This window comes from Perna viridis, chromosome 9, assembly GCF_037379345.1.
Source record: "Perna viridis isolate PV_CMFRI_1.1 ecotype Kerala chromosome 9, ASM3737934v1, whole genome shotgun sequence".
Classification (NCBI taxonomy): domain Eukaryota; kingdom Metazoa; phylum Mollusca; class Bivalvia; order Mytilida; family Mytilidae; genus Perna; species Perna viridis.
The window spans coordinates 143,218-164,087 of record NC_142453.1 but is presented as its reverse complement, the minus strand read 5'-3'; the positions used below and the strand labels follow the sequence as shown (position 1 = coordinate 164,087).

Below are 20,870 nucleotides of genomic sequence, written 5' to 3'. Positions count from 1 at the left end.
GTATCGCATAAACAAGAAGAATATGAAATAAATACATTATTCCTGTTTATGAAGCTTCATGATAGTAAAACAATATTTTGCATACTCAACTACCTTTATGTTAGCTATGACGAACATGATGATTTTGTCCTCTGGGTTTTCCCTATCTTCGTGGCATTAAATCAACATTTCAAGTCAATACTACATTTGATCCGTTATTGTATTGCCTGGAATATGTATACTGACTTTTTATAGAACCAGGACACGGTCAAATTAACAAGCTGGTAGTGGTATGTTGAACCTTTTGTTGATATCAATACTACAGAAGTTTTCTGGTCGTTATAACAATTTGCTTGATCAAAATGAAAATTATCTAACAAATGAGAAAAGACATCTGCAGTCAGATTTCATATCGTCTCGATTTGACAACCAACCGAACTTAATACTTACCAGATTTTACTCACTTGTAATGTGACTATTGAGGCTTGAAATTCAAAATCATTATGTTTATCATAACTTTATGCGGTATGAAACAGAAGAAGATTAATGTCGTTCGTTTGGAAAAATAAAATATAAGTAATCCTGATAATAATGTTTTTTTTCAGATATGATTACATGTATCTGTCTATATGACGGAAACTGAAATTGAAAAACTAGGACTAACTTCTCCTTTTTCTGTAGTAACCCTAGTAAAATAGCGAAACCTGATTTCATACAAAAATTTAAAAAAATCAACGAAGAGTTGTTCAAAATTGGTTCCATTAGGTAGTCAAATGATCTGCTGAAAAAACTATTCTCCAAGTTCGACAAAATTATTGTTCAAAATTTAACTTTTTAACAACATCAGAATACTTTTTTAAATCAGTGCAGTTTTCACAAAATATGCGTTTTTCTTAAGCTGATACTAGATTAGCAGATCTTACAAATATAAGAGTAATCAAGAGAACCAAGATTCTAGCGGAAACCAAAAGAATGTATTCAAGGGACAAAGACCTGACATAGAAAACAGACAAACACAACAAGGAACATAAAATAAACAAAATAGTACATACAAATAAAAAAGTAAATGAGCAACTCGGACTCCATTATTACCTGAGAGCATGGACCTGTGGATACACCGTAACAATCTACGAGTTCATAATGACGACCACAACGTCTGTAGTAACGACTTAAATGTCGAGCGCCATACAAAGTCTGCATATATTGACAAGCTCTTAGTATTTAGATTTAGATTTAGCTGAATTAAGATATTTAGGTGAAAATAAAGAAATGAATCAATACTTGGATGTTGCAACAATGTTAGTTTCATCAAGCTTCTATCTACACTATAAAACACTTCAATGTACACTTACATTCATAATTGACATTATCGTTAGTTTATACTGTCACTAAAATCTTTATACTACAGATGCAAGAAAATGTTTGTTTCTTGGTGTGTAACTCGCCGTTATATGGTACTTGTAAAAGGCTTTGTTTTGTTGTTGATGTTGATATAGTTAAGGTTTAGATTGATTCCCTTATGAAGTGTTAAATTTCTAATACAATTTGCTTTAGCATTTTCTTAAAGTAGATTATGAACATTGTTTTCTGTTTTACCAGATCTGAAAGCAAATTCTAAATTACTGCTCGTCTTTATTAATTTCCTTCTACCTAAACTGGTTATGCTTCATTAAATAAAATAATATACCAAAACGCTAACTGCCAAATTCGGTTGGGCTAAGGATGGGAGGCAAGCAAAACAGAAGTGACAATTTCGCCAGTGCATTACTTTGACATTAGTCCCTTGTGAATCCCGGGAAATACTGACACGTAAATACATTGTACCTTATCCATACATGTACCTCCATTCAAACATGGAGTATTTGCACAATCATTCATATCTAGAAAGTAATGTATAAAGTTTTAAAAACCAGTAAATCAGTAGTAAAACAAAGGTATTGTGGAAAATGCCTGAAGAGCACCTGGTCCATGCTCCCAGTTTTTAGTGGAGTCCGAGTTGCTTTTACATTTGTTGCTTCGTATTATTTTGGTTATTTTACATTCTTTGCTATGTGTGTCTGTTTTCCATGTCTGGTCTTTGTCCCTGGATTACATTCTTGTGATTTACGCTGGAATCCTGGTTCCCTTGACTACTCTCAGACCGAACAAAATATAAAAGTCATTCTGTAATAAGGGTTTAATTGCAGTACTTGTATAAACGAAATGTCCTTTATGGAAGAAGTCTTAGAGCTTTGTTTTAATTTGGTTGATGGCCATAATGTCAAAATTAAAACTTTTACTACACATATTTGTCTATACAGTACAACTCATTTTAACAAATGCTAGTGAAATGGGGGAAAGGGGGCTTTTTACCTACTAAATCTATACGCCCTACTCCCCGAAAAATGACCATATACACAGAAATCTTAATTGTAAACTACGTACAGAACCAGAAAAAAGAGTTTTGGGGATTAAAAAAGTCAATAAAATTCTGATATTTTTACCATAGTTGGGTCACTGTTTCTTTGACATGCTACTATTATAAAGATCTATTCTTGTTATATTCAAAAGTGATATGTACATGTACCCTTCGAAGTTTTGAAGGTTGATTGAATGCCCTTAGTCACTGTGGCTTCTTATGGTTCTTGCTAATAAGAGAAATTTTGAATAAATTTTATGATAAATTTTACAAACAGAAGCTGTGCTTGTAGCTCAACGTTATATATATTACAGAATGATTATGATATCATTTGTTGGCTGATTTCGGAAGATTAGCCTGTTAAATGCAGCTCCACGGTTGGATTTTATTTTAATTATTATTATTATAATTTTTATTTTATTTCTTAATTGACTATAAAAATATACTAATACATTTTAATTCATTTACCAATGATCTATACGAAAATACATATAGATATAACATTGGGTTACCCATGGTCCCCTATTGAAATATACATATTGATATAACATTGGGTTATCAACGGTGTCCTGTAGGAACATACATATAAATGTAACACTGGGTAACCGATGGTCCCATATAGGAACATACATATAGATATAACACTGGGTTACCCATGGTCCACTGTAGGAACAAATATTTATAGATATAACATTGGGTTACCGATGGTCCCTAAAAGAACCTCCATATACAGATTTAATATTGGGTGACCATTGTTCCCTATAGGAACATACATATAGATATAACACTGGGTTACCCATGGTCCCCTATAGGAACATACATACAGATATAACACTGGGTTACCCATGGTCCCCTATAGGAACATACATATAGATATAACACTGGGTTACCCATGGTCCCCTATAGGAACATACATACAGATATAACACTGGGTTACCCATGGTCCCTATACGAACATACATATATAGATATAACATTGGGTGAACATTGACCCCATATAGGATCATACACATAGGTACTTCTCTAAACTATCTAAATACTTCTAACTAGTATCTAGCTGCTTTTTACAAGTACCTAGATACACAAAAATTTCTCACGAGTATCTAGATACTTCAAAAAACATCTAGATGCTTTTCACAAACATCTAGACACTTATCAAAAGTATCTAGATACTTCGCAAAAGCATCTAAATGCTTCTCATACTATATAGATACTTCTCACAACTGTTGAGATGCTTCTAACAAATTATATATTTGGATACTTCTTACATGTATCTAGATACTTCGCACGTATAATCTAGATACTTCTCACAAATATTTAGATACTTCGCAAAAGCATCTAGATACATGTACTTATCAAAAGTATCTAAGTATTTGCAAAAGCATCTACATGTAAATGCTTGTCACAACTATGAAGATACTTATCAAAGATACATCGATGATATTATTTGGTTGTATCGTATTCGTGTGAAGTACATGTACCAATATAATTGTGAGGATTATCTATATATGTGTGAAAAATATTTAGATAGTTGTGAGAAGCATTTACATGTTTTTGCGAAGTATACATATATCTTAATTATACTACTTGTTTGTTTTTTCAGTCCCCGGTTGAATGTCCATAAACGACAGGCTATTAAACCGGTTCCGATCAAATAGCCACTGCTTAACAATTTTGCGTTTACGTGAAAAAAAAATCTTATCCGACATCAAATCCTAACCCAACCCCCACCCCCAGGATAAAAAATGGTCGTTGCCTAAAAAGTCCGCCATTTTCAATATGCGTAAAATATTATAGAGTATCCGACTTAGTCCCAAAATTACGGGTTTGCGGTCGTATTTTGTTGGCCTCAGCGTACATTGTTTTACCACGATTCCACTACGATCTTCTACGGACGGTCTTGGAGAGGGTTGTGAATTCGGGGGGTTGGTGTTACTGGGTTGCTATTTTGCATCATTCGCCGAGTTGCTCGTATGTCAAGTCCGTTAGTGATCCAAAGTGGAAAACTGTGGTACAGGAAACAAATAAGTCTGTCCTCATAGCCGATCGATATATGATCCTTCATATATCAATAAGTTCGTGATGGCGATCATGGCATGTTATATTAACGACAGCATAACCAAGTTGCATCAGCTTATTTTTCAGAATAAGGTTTGTTTGTTTGTTGGGGCTTAACGTCCGAGCAGCAATATTTCAGCTATATTCAGACAATGAACATGAAATTGATGATAAAATGAACATGAAATGATGATGAAATGAAAAAGGGATGGGACACAAGGACAATGGGGTCGACGAATTGTGATTGCCACTGGAAATAGGGAGAGGTGGGCAGTGTCGGGCAATTTAGCCTCCTGTGGCGGAACCCCATGGTTCCCACTCCGGGAGAACACCACAGCAGGGCTCTTTAACGTGCGAGGAACGTGACATCTTTCCCAACACGGTGCACCGCTATGGTTTGCGGTCAGGTTTTCCGTATTATAGCCTGACAATCCCAGCATGTAACACGCCAGGGGTACCCCATTCCACCACCTGGGGTACACATCCCAGTTGCTCTGTGGGCAGAGCGCCATAGCCCCCGGCTAGGGTTCTGAGCACTATTTAGTCGCCTTTTACGACAAACTTAGCGCTGCTGCAGGCCTATTCTTTTAACACCCGGACCTGCACGGGAACAGTGAATTTTATTGGCGGAGACGTCAATATTATTCCAATTTTTTATCCGTTTTGCGTAATTTTATTAAATTTCTAGCAGTGTCTAAATGCTTGTATGAAGTATCTAGATACATGTGGATAAGGCATGCATCTAGATACTTGTGAGAAGTTTCTAGATAGTTTTGAGAAGGATCTAGAAGCCTTAAAAAGTAACTAGATAGTTGTAAGAAGCACCTATAGTGTTGTGAGAAGCATCTAGATGGTTGTGCGAAGTATCTAGATAGTTGTAAAAAGCATCTAGATACATGTGAGAAGTACCTAGATAGTTGTGAGAAGCATCTATATGCTCCTGAGAAGTATCTAGGTGGTTGTAAGGAGCAACTGGATGCGTCTGCAAAATTACTAGATGCTTGTTAGAAATATATAGATAGATTAGAGGAGTATCTAGATCCTTGTGAGATGTATTTTCCGAACGACCAAATATGTCAAGAGCTGATGGAGAACAAATAGCCGAAAGGACCTCACCTTACCAGTAGAGCGAAAATGATCTAAGCTGTACAAAGTTTTGTGTATAAAGGAGTTACTCCTTTTAATAATTAATTATTTATGATATGTTTATTTAAAATTACATCATTTGATTCAAAGTATTTATCTAGATGTAATTAGTACAATCTGAGTGATGTTAATTTAATTATAATGCCTTTTGCACAAGACTTATAAAGACACTTTCATTTTTCCAACCAGATTTTTCTAATGTTTGATTTTGCAGCAAATGTGAAAATGTACTTTTTTGGACCACTTTACAGAAGTCTTACCCCTACATATGTCTGTCAGAATATAACTGTTTAGGCAAAAGACCACCTGAAATATTGCACAAAGCATTTCTAAACAGAATATAGACAACTTAGGATACAGCACTCCTAAACTAATTAAAGCAGATAATTTGATTATAAAAAACAGAGCATTGGAACCCTAATTTGAGGTAGACATTCAGAATGACAAAACCTTGATATATTGACAAATCTGAATCTGAATACCCTACAAATGAGAACTGTAACTTTATACACTTAACATAAAATCATAACGTGAATCAATAACATGATTCCAGTGATGAAAAATGTCATTGTGCGTGTGTAACCCCTCCCCCTTTTTTACGCAGCTCGTTTTTAGAGCGTAAGCAATACTTCTGCAGGCGCAAGATTCCTGAATTTAGCATGTACGCAGGATTCACTGCGTAAAGTTTCAAAATTTTAGGCAGGAGACGCTGTCATTTCTTTTAGCGTACGCTAAAATCAAGGGTCGGGGTACTTCCCCGTCATTCATATAAGTAAATAAGCATGTTAAAACCTAACTGTTTAACTTAGTCATACCTTCTTGTCAATAACCAGGCATGGGTAGTGATTATCTGGATAAGCTAAAAACAATCGACAACGAAAAATAGAAAGATTGCAGAAACACACAAAATATAAAAACAAAATTTTGACTTCATATGCTACAAGACAAACCCATTCCTCCAAACAGACTAATACAGCCAATAACAATCCAAACCGTTTCTAGACAACATGATTTGTAAAGATATACTTGTTTTCTATAACTAAATGTATCAGGATTAATACACGTATATACATCTGAAATAAATTTTGGTAATTGTGATAGAAGTTTACTCTATCATTTTAAAATTATAGTGTTTGCATAGCATAGCTACACTAAGAGTAAATAAACAGTAAATTAGAAAAAAAGTTATAAATCAAAATGGAGCACAATTACGTTTCATTCTTTGTGGTTATAAAAAAGCAATACCTGATCATTTAGTTCTTCCCCGGTCTTTCAAGTCAAGATGTCTGAAACATAGACATTGGAATATTGTTCGCATTGTCCAGTTTCTTCTGACCGATTCAACGAAAGCTGTAAAATATATAAAAGGGGTTCTGAGGTAACACTATATTATATAAGTATATTATATCCACAAGTATGTTCCAATAGGGGACCATGGGCAGCACAATGTTATATCTAAACGTTAGTTCAAACTGGGGATCGTGGGTAACCATATGTTATATCTATATTATATTTATGTTCCTACAGGGGACCACGGGTAACCAGTGTTATATCTATATGTCTTTTCTTATAGAGGACCATGGATAACCCAATATTATATATTATGTACGTTCCTACAGTGTACCGTGGGTAACCCGATATTGTATCTATGTGTTTGTTCCTATGAGGTACCATTGGTTATCTAATATTATATCTTATGTATGTTCTGATAGAGAACCATGAGTAACCCAATGTTAAATCTATTTGTATTTTCCTACAGAGGACGATGGGTAACCACGTGTTATATCTATATGTATGTTTCTACAGAGAACCATAGGTAACCCAATGTTATATCTGTATGTATGTTATTACAGAAGATCATGGGTAACCCAATTGTATATCTATATGTATGTTCCTACAGAGGACCATGGGTAACCGAAGGTTATATCTATTTGTATTTTCTATTGGGTACCAAAGGAATTCCAATGTTATATCTATAAGTTTGTTCATATATGGAACCATGGGTAACACAATGCTATATCTATATGTATGTTCCCATATATGGCCATGGGTAATCCGATTTTATATCTATATGTTTGCATCTATAGAGGACCATGGGTAACCCGATGTTATATCTATATGTATGTTCTTAAAGAGGACCATATGCAACCCAATTTTATATCTTATTTATGTTGCTATAGAGGACCATTGGTAACCAATATTATATCTATATGTATGTTACTATATATCACCATGGGTAACTCAATGCTGTATCTATACGTTTGTTCCTATGCGGGACCATTGTTAACCCAATATTATATCTATATCTTTACTCCTACCATGGGTAACCCATTGTCAGATCTATATGTATTTGTTCCTACAGATAGAATAAACACTGTCCTTTATAAGCTGTTTATATCTATCTATATCATCTACTGAGAACCTCTTAAGAATTAAAGTTTCTCACTTTTACATAAAAAAAGGCTTCGCATAATAATTATATCTATGAATCGGTGTTTCAATCTAATATATTACATTAATTAAGAAGTAAAGTATTTATTTATATATGCGTGTTAGTGTGCGTGCGTGTGTGTAATTATTTAGTGATAACTTTTCGGCAAAAAAACTCCTTTTATTTTCTGTGCAACAAGACCACGTTTTTTTGTAAAGTGAAAGTAGATATAAATAACCCCCAATATGTGTAAATTAGTACGCAATCATCTGGCACTATCTGCGGGGGATCTCTTGACACCATTGAGAAACAGAAATATGCTCGTGCATTTTACACCATACCTGTACCAAGTCAGCGGTCCTTTTCACAAAAAATCGTAAGTGTAAAATTAGTCATAAGTTATGATGTCATAATAAAGTTAAGTATTGTGACGTCACAACTTATGGCTAATTTTACTCCTTGGATTTTTTTTGTGAAAAGGGCTGCAGGACCATTGCGTTAGTTTTCAACTTTTTGGGTTTGGAGAACCACATAAGAAAACAGCTCCGGACACTGAATTCCAAATGGGATTAAATTGTGACTGGGACTATTTAGTTTTCAAACTTTATTTTATATACCGTCAGTACATATATATTATATTTTGCTGCGAATTGCTTTTTAGCAAAAATGTTAGGAGTCCAATGGCACTGAGGACTGCTGGGTACGAATGAAACAGGGACGAGTTGACATGCACCAGATGATAGATCAGAACAACAATCATCATGGCGGGAGAAAATACAAAAACACTGGTGGAGGAAAGAGCAAATAGTTGGATCTTAGATTATTACTACCATTATGCATGGGAAGAATTCTGCAGAACAAATGAAATCAATCTACAGACCACCAGGGATTTTATTCAGTGTAATTGTTTTGACTGGGTAAAAGTTATGTTAGTGAATCTGTAAATTGTAATTGTAAAGCTCCCTCTGAACGATCCTCAGACACAATTGTTACACATACATGTACATGTAGATAGATAGATTAATTTCGATTTAGTATCAACTTTATACATTTACAATCACATACAGGAGTAGTATAGTATACATGAATTGTGGCATATATAATCATAGACCTGTAAATATGGAGTAGGCATTGCCTAAATCAGCGAGAATCATTAGCCTTTCCTACAATGCTACAATGTACATGTACCATCTGTGCAAGACTCATAAAAATAGTATAGGACATTTAAAACCCCTTTGGCACAGAGAGGTGGGGTCGGAAGAGATTTTTTGTTGGGAATATTTTATGCATATCATGTGATGTTAAATTGAAATGCAACTGACAGCTGTAAATTTCTAAAAGAAAATGATTGCCTTTCCTATCTTAGAAAAGCTATGGTTTTAGATGGATAATACAATAGGAGTTATAGTTTTTCCGAGGCAGGTTCGGTTCTTGACAACAGCAAGAGTGGAGTAGTGGAGATACACATACGTACATCCACAGCTTTCCCAAACGTTTTAAAAACACATCATACATGTACTGTATTACATTCTATATACTTCTTTTAAAGGCAAGTCAAGTAAACTTTATTTAAAGTTGATATAAATCATTCAATACAATAGCTCTTTTAAAATCAACATAAATAAAACATAAGACATATTAACTGAAACCCAATATGACATACAAATTATAAATAACATGCAAGTAATCAAACACATAAAAAAAGCACTAAAATAAAAGCAATGCAGACTAAATTTCAAAGCAGATGTTATTAAGCAGCTAAAAACATTAAAATTAACATGCCAGCAAGATTAAAATAATAAATTGAAAGATTTTAAGGAGATGATGTTGCATCTATCAAGTTGGGTAAGCCAAACTATTGGCAAAAGGAACAAGAACATCCTTTCCCCTCCCACTTATTGATCAAACTTTTAAATTGATCAAGGCCCATGTCCCCTGTTAGTTCATTTGAAAGTTCCACAGTTTAGCTGCCCCATAGCTGACAGAGTGCAGGCCATAATTGGTTGTGTTTACTCTTGGTATGTTCACCAAGTTTGTATACCTAAGGGTAAGAAATTTCTTTAACAGTTATCATATCATGTAAGTATACAGGAGTAAGTTTGTTTATTATTTTATATACGTGTACATGTATAGATAAAAATCTCAATCGTCTAACTGTTAAGGATGGCATCTTAGACTTTAAAACAACTCTTCATACATGTATGTACTTTCATCATCTTTATAAATAAGGCATAAAGCCCTTTCTTGAATCTTTTCTAACTTTTTTGTACAGCTTTCATTACAAAAATGCCATACTAATGGACAATAGTTGAAATTTGCCAGTATAAAATAATAATATATTGTAAGTTTACCAAATTTACTGAGATGATTTCCAATTCTTTTTAATACATTTAATTGTTGTGTTGCCTTTTTACATACATGTATATTAGAGATATGGCTATTAAAGTTCAATTTAAAATCAAATATTATACCAAGTAGCTTTACTTCATCCTCACAGAGGATATCATTACCATCTAAATTAAAAAAAATGTACTCTTTTGAGTCTTACCACCAGTCGCAATAGCCTAAAACTTGTCAGGATTGGCTTTCATATGATTATTGAGAACCATTTGATTAAAATACTACTCTCCTGTTCCAGAGTGTTTACAATATCTTGTAGATCATTGCTGCTATATGATAAAGTATTGTTATCAGCATAGTTATGTAAGTCACTTTTTGAAATAAAGTGAAATATATCATTAATGAAGATATTAAAAAGGACAGGTCCCAAGATTGACCCCTTTGGAACCCCATTATAGATGTCCAAAAAAGGACTGCATATAGAACCAATTTTAACACACTGCTTCCTGTTTTTAAAATAGCTATTTAATAAAGATAGGGCATTTTCAGACAAACCATAACTTATCAATTTCAGCAGGAGCAGATCATGTGGTAGACAATCAAACTCTTTTGACAGATCCATCAGTATAGCAGCAGTGAACTTATTTTTATCTAAAGATTTACACCAGTCCAATAATTTTGATCAAAATATCTTGACAACTGTAGCCAGGTCTAAAAGCAGACAAGAAAATGTTAAATTTGGTATAAAAAAATTCACACATCTGAGATTCAATAGCTCTTTCATAAAGTTTTGGGATGGTTGGTAGTACATGTACACTGACTGGTCTGTAGTTTCCTTTTTCTAGTGTGCTGTTTTTCTTGTGAATTGGTACCACCTTTGCTATTTTTAATTTGTCTGGAAAAACTGAAGTTTCAAAAGCCATGTTGATCAGGTTGGTAATTGGATGTTTTACTACTGTTGCAGCTATTTTCAGAATTTTAGGTGAGATTTCATCAAAACCAGTAGCCTTTTTTTAATCTTTTGAAAAGATGAAGTTAATTTTATTGAAACATAACCTTAACCTTTTTATCTTTATTGTGTTATTTAAGGAAACAATGAGTTTTTTCTGTAAGGCCAGTAAATTTTTTACCTCCGGGGCATGACTTTTTTTTTGTTAGTATATTGGGGAACCTTAAGGGAAATTAAGGTATTACAGGTTATAACCATAGAACTCACGGTGCTTAATATTAAAGAGATTTGCAACTCACATTATATGGAGTGAAATGAGATCTTGTACTTACTTAATCAACAATGACAACTTGACTTAAAATTATCACAATTAAAAAAATTATTGCTAATGTCGAAATAAACCTTTCCCATTTTATGATATCTTAGCTTCATGTTCATACTACATTTTTCTTTCTACATTTACAAAAACAAACAAAAAAAGAAGTATGGAAAACAAGTTACATGTATACCTACTACAGAGTACGCGAAATTAGTCCGTCCTGCCGGTCCTGACCGTTAAAAAATAGGGTTGTCTGATTTTTTTATCATGAGCGCAGGTCCAAGGACCGTTAGTAAAAAATGGCCGTCACAGTGCTTTGTTGGTTGGATTATTTGTTTAGTTATTAGGTGTTGACTGGTTTACGTAATTCCATTTCCGATTCAATTTTGGGTACCAGATTGTCGACATCGTGCTTATGTGGCCTATTCAATACTTTACCACTGACGTTCCTGGCATATGGCCAATGCAACTGTCATATGTTCAGACTAATAATACAACGCCTATAAAAGATGATGATGGTCATGGGAAAATAGCTGTGAAATGTAGCTCGATCTATTTTTTTTGTTAATTTAATGTTAGATCACAAAAACAGAAAAAGTCAAGAGTTACAATTTAGCAGCAAATGGGGAAATGGACAGTGGTGATGAGTTTGACTTTGAGCAGATTGAAGCAGAAAACTTTTCATGGATTAAAAAAATGTGCTGTTGAATGATTATGGTAAAATAAAATTATTGATATTCAGATAATTATATTGATACAAACTAAAGTTACTAAACTAATCTCATGCAAAATGGGAAACCTGTATTAATAGCCATTTCTGAAAACAGATTGAGAAAAAAACTTTACAACCAAGTCAATACAACAAAATGAAAAGCAACTTGGCATACCATAAAATCATTAAAGAATTTTAATACACTAACAGTAAATTAACGAAAATAAGTGGGACTGGCTAAATATCTGTGGGACTGACTGGACAATCTAACCAGCCAGTCCCATGACTGACAGGGCAAAACAAGTTTTCGCGGACTCTGCTACCAGGTTACTTCATGAGATGTTTAAGCATGGTGGGCCGCCAAGGTTGAAAAGTCTGGGTCATGATAAAATTGTTGCCCACCATGGTTAACTTTTATTACCATTATCAGCATAGAAAATTTTCATTTTATGCATGAGAAACCCATCAATTCGGGATTCATTTTATATAAACCAGTGACATATTTATGACTGAAGCCAATCAGAAGATAATTGTGATAGTGCCGATAAGATTCTTAATTAGTTACCCTCCAAATTAATTTTTGGGTAAGTGTCAATCATATGAAAATATTTAATGTGAGCCTTTCAAAACTGACTATAGTTAAAGGTAACTCAACCCTGGGCAAATACTTGTGGCTATTTTAAACTGCAAAGTTTAATTAAAGTTGAATATAACAGCATTTTCAGCATGAAGAAACTGAAAACAAGGTATTGTTTGAATTTGGAATTATTTTAAAATTAAGAAAATGACCAAAAATAAATTTGTAAAACTAACCGTTACCAAGGGGGTTAGTCATGTCGGCATGGCTAAGGGTAGGGTTGTTAGGATAACAAAAGTCATGGAAACTTTCTAACACCCTTAGTCATGACTAACCTCCTTAGTCGGCGTAAGTTTTGTAAATATTTTTACAAGGCAGTTGGTATAGTTTCGCTTTTTACCCTTTGACCTTAAAGATGCTCTTCTGTGGAAACGCAAATCCAACTGGCCAAATACTGATAACTTAATGGGGTTCAATAAAATTGTATCGAAATGAAATGGCTGGCTTTTGTTTACAATTACATGCTGTTCTTCCTCCATAAGAATCTGGTTTCACTTGATCACTATCATAAAAGGTATAATCATTGCTAAATTAAAAGGCTACATAGAAGAGATACAATGTATATACCTACACTAACATCATTTTGAATTAAAGAAAGATAAATAGAAACAGTGCAAATGTATGTATCCAGCTGGTTGCAGAAAATTACATAATTCCTTAATCGTTTGACCAAATCACCTACAAGTAGTCTTCACCTTATCAATATAAATTGAATAAATCTTTTCTCTCATGGCCATATGCTGCAGCAGGCACTAATTGAGGATTAATGGGGAAAGTCTGTCAAAGCAATAAATGCCATATATATAAGTAGCTGTCTTTGTACGAATCATGCAAAATCTGAAGAATGTGATACACCCCAAAAAGACTTCATATTTTTATTTTTGTAATTAGGTTGTTTTATGGGTCTATACTATGAAATGTGTAATTATTCATTCAAATCTACCTGCTCTTAGGAGATCATCCACATTGAAATTCCAGTAGATTCTATTGTATTTGAGTGCCATTTACAGAGTTATTTCCCTTAATTTTGAAATCTACAGTGCATTCTATATAATTTTTATCTCCTATGAGCACGGGTTATATGAAAAACCACATGTCAATTTCTGTTAACTATAACAATTTAAACAAAATAACAAAAATAAAAATATGTAGGCCTTTCAACCAAGAATCACATTTTACATGACCCTGTCATATATTCAACTCCTGAAAAACCAATCTATTCCAGCTGCACATCTGTATGTACTGTACTGGTGTATAGGAATTAACCAAGTTGTGGTACACATTTGTGTGTACATGTACATGTAACTTAAGTTGAAGGTAACTGACATATAAAAATGGGAGATGTGGTATGATAGCCAATGAGACCCTCATCCACCAAGTACCAAGCAACAAACAAATTTCTACAGGTCACAACACTGTCTAATGTTTATTTCAGGTGTGGTCACTCAACCATATTCCAATTCAACTGAACGGAAACAAAAGGTCCAGATTTTATTGTTTCTGTGCCGTTTGTCTGATGGTTGTGATCATACGACTAGATATACTTTAAATAGTGACCTTACTGCACTAGAGGAAGCTCTGAAAAATGTCAGTGTAATAGAGTCCTTAGTGAGTGAGACCCATATAGAGACTCTGAAGACTTTGCGTACTACTGTAAAAAAACAAGTAAGTGATTGCCATATTGAGCGAGACTCTGAAGACCTACATGTACTTATTAGTAAAAAAAAGCTAGTTCATGTATTAAAGTCTTGGGAATAGAAAAAAATCCTTTAAAGAAGAAGTGTGTAAGTCTTGATAGCTGAAATAAGTAAAAACAAAATTCTCCACATTTAATGGGGAAAACACAAGTTAGGCTGGGCAACTGATTACATCTAAGTAACACCTTGCTCTATCAGCCTAACAGGATAACCAGACATTATTTCAGACAATATTATTATCATACAAATTATAATCAGGTTGCATTGTAGATACGTACATGTATAAACAATACAGGTATAATAATTTTTCATTCTGTCTATACTCCCACTCACTAGAGCGTCTTGCAATTACCTTGTCCATACATGTACATGTACATCTGACAGCCATCCATTTTCTTTTTTAAAACCCCTATATAAAAAGGTCTTAGTTTTTGGAGAAAATCTTACATTTTTCATGTTTTATTCATTCATGAAGGTGGACACAGTGTATGCCCCTTGCTTTCAAATTGGAAAAAGGTATTTTCAGAATGAAATATTGATTGCAGTCACTTAAGTGACCTTGTCTGTTTGTGACACATTTCTGTAAGAAATTTACTAGCTTCTATCAAAGAAATGCTTAGATATTTGGTACATGAACATGTATATTGCTTTTGCATGATGACTTGAACTTGAAGGGTGTTTTTTTCTCTCAGGTTTGTCGCATATCATCTTCCTGCATGACGTAGCTTGCAACAGCTTATTTGTTGCTGCTGAACCTTTAAGATTTAAAATGCAGAGCTATCCTAATCTAATCTAGTCTACCCCGGACTTGACTTTTTATGATCAACTCGGTGGGTGTTTCTAGAAAAGCAGAGGACGCTTACCCTACCGGTGCACCTGGTCCATGCTCCCAGTTTTTAGTGGAGTCCAAGTTGCTCATTTACTTTTGTTACTTTGTATGTATGATTTTAGTTACTTTATGTTCTTTGTTGTGTATGTCTGTTTTCCATGTCTGGTTTTTGTCTCTGGATTACATTCTTTTGATTACCGCTATAACCTTGGTTCCCTTGATTACTCTTGCAATCACATGATCCTCTTTAAATTGTAGGGGTGTTAATGCTATATGTAGGGCTGTCATGAACTAACTATGACATGAATGTTTTCTTTATATTGTAGGCTGTGTTAGTATGATGAGTAGGGCTGTTGTGAACTTACCATGACATGAACTACTTCTTCATATTGTAGGCTGTGTTAGTATGCTGCAGAGCCAATGATTTCCTCACAGGACAGGATGTGTTCAACAGACTGTGGGAGACAGATAAAAATGAAAAGGTCTTGTATCTATATGTGCATGTATGTTAGTACTCAACCTTACTACCATTTACAGATGACAGGATGGCAGCTAAATAGCCATTTCATCACTCACTGGAAATTTTTTTTTTTTTGGGGGGGGTGAGTTCATATATTGTATTTAGGTTAGTCACAATGGTATACTGTACTTACTCAAGTGATTGTTGGTTTTCAATCATTTTTGCAAATTCTTTAATAAAGTGGTGTTGTATTGAAAGTTACCTTATAGAACAGGGTTCTCAATAAGTTACAAAGTAGGTGGCGCCATGCTTGGTAGGTTGGGGGTCCGGAAAATTTGGAAAATCTAGAGTGCAGGAGGTGGCATCTGTGCTGTTGTGAGCAGATTTTGATCACTTGTTGTTGATGCAAATATTCCCATTTTTTGAGCTCATTCTGCTTAGATTTGAAAATCTATGTTATTTTTTTTTTATGTGAAACAAAAGAGTTTGGCCTGATCACACCTAAAAGATAACATAAAGTCATTGAAAGATGTTGACATTTGTTTATACACACCATCTATCACTTATTTAGTAAAATCAGATAATATTTTTGTGTACTTGCACTATGACATGCTTTGGTCAATGATGACCGGAAGTGTTGAATTGATTCTAAAACTTCCCACATAAGGAATCCGTGATACAGAATCAGTACTGTGTTTTAAAAAAACGGATCACGTTCATGACAAAAGCACCAAATTAACCATGACTAAAGTTTCTTTATTCATTCGTACTGCCGATCACGACAAAAAAAAAATGAATTTATCAAGGAAACTAATCTGCATTACAATAAACATCACTATCAAATGTTTCTGACGCAATTTTTTATGTATGAAACGTGAAATAACCAAACTGATAAGAATTGGCAAATAACTATGAATTAAAGGTTTGGAACATTTGATTTATGTTATTTGTATTTTTCATAAGGCCTTAAATTCTTTGAACTTAACAGTTAATATTATTTTCTAAAGTATAGTAGAACATCAACCTTCACCAGTTTATTAACCACATAGATCTATGAAATATATACAAGTTCAATATAACAGTTTGTGACTTTCACTTGAATTTTAAGAACCATTGCACTTGCTTCATAAACAGTTATGCCCTTAGAAATATTTGAATATAAAAGAAAATAGCCACAATACCCTTGGTTTTTACTTTTGTCCTTCTTATAAAATTCGTTTAAACAATTGTAAAGGATCTTTTAATAGCTCTTGCAAACATTTTTTTCATTAAAATAACTAGATTTTTTTACTTGTTGGTATTGAATATTCCAGTATTTACAGGGACCTTTTACCTGTAAAGGTTAGGAATATTCCAGTATTTATGGGGACCTTTTACCTGTATAGTTTAGAAATATTCCAGTATTTATGGGGACCTTTTACCTGTATAGTTTAGAAATATTCCAGTATTTATGGGGACCTTTTACCTGTAAAGTATGGAGTATTCCAGTATATATGTAGTAGCCTTGTACCTGTAAAGGATGGAAATATTCGAGTTTTTACAGGGGCCTTTTACCAGTAAAGGTTTGAATTATTCCAGTATTTATGAGGGCCTTGTACCTGTAAGTACTAGATATGTTCCAGCATATTCATTAAATGCTTTTGTTTCAGAATGTTGTAGAACACCTTACAATGGTATTAGCGTCCTTAGATAAAGACCACAATTATATTCACTTTAACAGTTATAACAAGTTCCTGAAGAAAGCTGTTTCCTGTCTGACAGAAATACATAATACATTCTCCATTCCTTACTTACTACAGGTAAAAGTTGTTTATGTGTGGAAAACAAATACTTGTCAGTTTCTTTATAGTAGAAGTTCTTTATGGAAATAAATAAAATAAAAAAAAAAAAACTAATTTGCTTTCTGAAAAGAATTAAGAGTAATTATATCTACAGTTTAAAGATTTGTAGAATTAGGAATTTTGTACTATATTGATAGCAGTAGATTTTACAAATGATTACTGTGTTTTAATCTATGATAATTCACATGTGAAATTAATTCAGTTATTTTTAACTCTGGGTCCCACCAGAAAGTCACAACATTTTTCTCTTGTGACATGAACTAAGACGTCACTGATGATTTGGGATATCAATCTGCGGATCACTTAATTTGAAATTTGTTTGAAACTCATGATAAATTATGGAGAAAATTTATTTGATTAGTTGATAAACAATTTTAATTGTCCAAAAATGTTTGTCCTACTATAGAGTTTCTTCCCTTTGAGCAGTTTTTTTTTTCTAAAACCACAATTTTTATTACTAATAATCACAAAGTGGTAAATGGATTCTTGTTTAATCTATAAATATCTTCAATTGAACTTGAAAAGTAATTTACCTATTGCATTGAATTTATTGGTATCACAGCAAAATAATTACTGTGGAAATGGAGTTAGAAATACTTGGTAGGTTTCGATACTAATTGTCTGGTAATAGTTCATTTCACCATTGACAACCCAATAATTGGCAGATCTGTAAATAAATTTGTAACAAAAATTTGTATAGATTCTTACTTTTAATTTCAGCAAGCAGACTACATTGTAAAGAAGTGTAACTTGACTGATGACATTAAACACAGGTAAGAAATTTGTCATGCAACACTTCCAGTGACATTTAACACAGATAAGAAATTTGTTATGCAACGCGTACAAAAATGTACAATGACAAAAACACAGGTATGAAATTTGTCATGCAACCCTTCCAATGACATGATACACAGGTTAGAAAATTGTTATGCAACACCTCCAATGACATAAAAAGACAGGTAAAAAATTTGTCATGCAACACTTCCAATGACATAAAACACAGGTTAGAAATTTGTCATGCAACACTTCCAATGACATAAAACACAGGTTAGAAAATTGTTATGCAACACCTCCAATGACATAAAAAGACAGGTAAAAAATTTGTCATGCAACACTTCCAATGACATAAAACACAGGTTAGAAATTTTTCATGCAACACTTCCAATGACATAAAACACAGGTTAGAAAATTGTTATGCAACACCTCCAATGACATAAAAAGACAGGTAAAAAATTTGTCATGCAACACTTCCAATGACATAAAACACAGGTTAGAAAATTGTTATGCAACACCTCCAATGACATAAAAAGACAGGTAAAAAATTTGTCATGCAACTTCCAATGACATAAAAACAAGAAATAAATTTTCTTAAAGTAAACCATACTACATGTATTCATACAATATTAAATAAGAGAGGAATTTCCCTGATGTAACAACTGACATGATGGTCTAAAGGTAGCGTGTTAGCCTCAAGTGTGGAGGTCACTGGTTCAGTACCCAGCCGAGTCCTACCAAAGAGTTCAAAATTGGTAGTCATTGCTTCACCCCCAATGTGTGGTATTTAAGAGGATAGAGAGAGTCCTTGCTGAGTCAATTTAATGTTATTGAGTGGAATGGCATGACTACCTGCAAGCTGTTGTTTCTGTGAGCTAGTACAATGTAGATCTGGTTCAACATGTCAATCTAGTACAAAGCAGTATCTGTTCCGTTGGTTAATGATTCTCTTCCTGAAATGTATGAAATATCTGCCATAAACAAAGATCTTATATTTAAATGCCTTAGATGGCAGTATTCCTTTACCATGGGTATCGATAATTTTGAACCTCAATAAAAAGGAAAAAAAATAAATGTAGTACCAAAGCTTTCACTACATGTATACTTGATAACTAATACTAATACCTAATCTTTGGTTGGTTGGTTACGTTAGTGATTTTGTCACATTTCAGCACATTTAGTCACGAAACTATTGAACGTTACATAGAGAAGAATAGAATAAGGATGTTGTCACCAAGAGAACAACAGAACCTAGAAATGAAGCTCAAGTTGATACGAGAGGCAGTATGTATTGTTAATCAAGTTTATTTCTTGTGCCTATTTACCAAGTTCAACATTTTTGAGTTCAAAGATTACAATGCAATTAAAATCTTGAATGCTTGTACATGTCGCCATCAGGACATATGAAAAGTGTACAGAGTTGTCCCTTATTGGGATATGTGAGTGCTCATTACTGTTGATGACAAGTTTAGTTGCCACTGTACTCTTTTTGCCTGTCATGAATATGGGTCCATACTTTTGAGTAATCTGTAACTAAAAATGAATCAATACTGTGAAATTCTTTTTATTCGTGGGTACCAATTTTCATGGTTATGGGGAATGTGATCAGTTTGTGGATTCTTGAATTTGTGGATTTGATAGCTCTATCATACAAATGAACGTAAAGTTTTGTTTTCGTTGGGAACTAAATTTCGTGGTTTACCAAACCAACGAAATCCCCGAAAATTGGTACCTCACGAGCAATAATACTTTCTTAGTATTATTCAAACTTTACTTAGTATTTATATACACATCAAAGATGTGCACAACAACATATATGCTATGAATGGAACATACTTTAAGTCAACTGTAATTCAATTTTATTCAAACTTGGCTCAGTGTTTATATATATGCACCTCCTATTATAAACAATTTTGATAAATTTCTTATATTACATTTCTAACATGTTGAACTTCACCATTACTATACATTGTACTCCAATGTATTGGATAGAGGGTACATATTTTGTTTAGTATCTATTTCCTTGATATCTGGTAATACATGTAGATGCATGTTTGTTGGGTTGAAATTACTTTAATGGTTTGAATTCTTTCAGAAAAAGAAAGGTCAAGTCAATACCTGCCGAACATCACAAGTCAGTAAGAACACTCATGTCAGGAATTGCCAAACATCACCAGTCAGTAAGTATATTTTAGCAGACATGATTTTTTTCCGCCTTTTAGGGGAATTCTGCTATTTCAAATCCGGATTTACCGTTATGATTCTTTGTTTTCCTTTATGTTTAAATCCCATTTGCTGCT

The 20,870-nt window shown here is 33.5% G+C and overlaps 1 protein-coding gene across 1 annotated transcript in view; it reads left to right on the top strand.

Annotated features, from left to right (window-relative positions):
* The window catches only part of LOC148605981 (telomeric repeat-binding factor 1-like), a gene marked incomplete at its 5' end in the record, with an annotated part of 35,803 nt that overhangs the window by 2,360 nt on the left and 12,573 nt on the right, over positions 1-20,870 (top strand). Inside the window, 6 exons of the mRNA XM_088547217.1 lie at positions 14,405-14,634; positions 15,891-15,977; positions 17,605-17,754; positions 18,517-18,569; positions 19,743-19,854; positions 20,666-20,750. Of these exons, the coding sequence (XP_088403343.1) occupies positions 14,405-14,634; positions 15,891-15,977; positions 17,605-17,754; positions 18,517-18,569; positions 19,743-19,854; positions 20,666-20,750 (717 nt within the window). The remainder of the gene's footprint in view (positions 1-14,404; positions 14,635-15,890; positions 15,978-17,604; positions 17,755-18,516; positions 18,570-19,742; positions 19,855-20,665; positions 20,751-20,870) is intronic.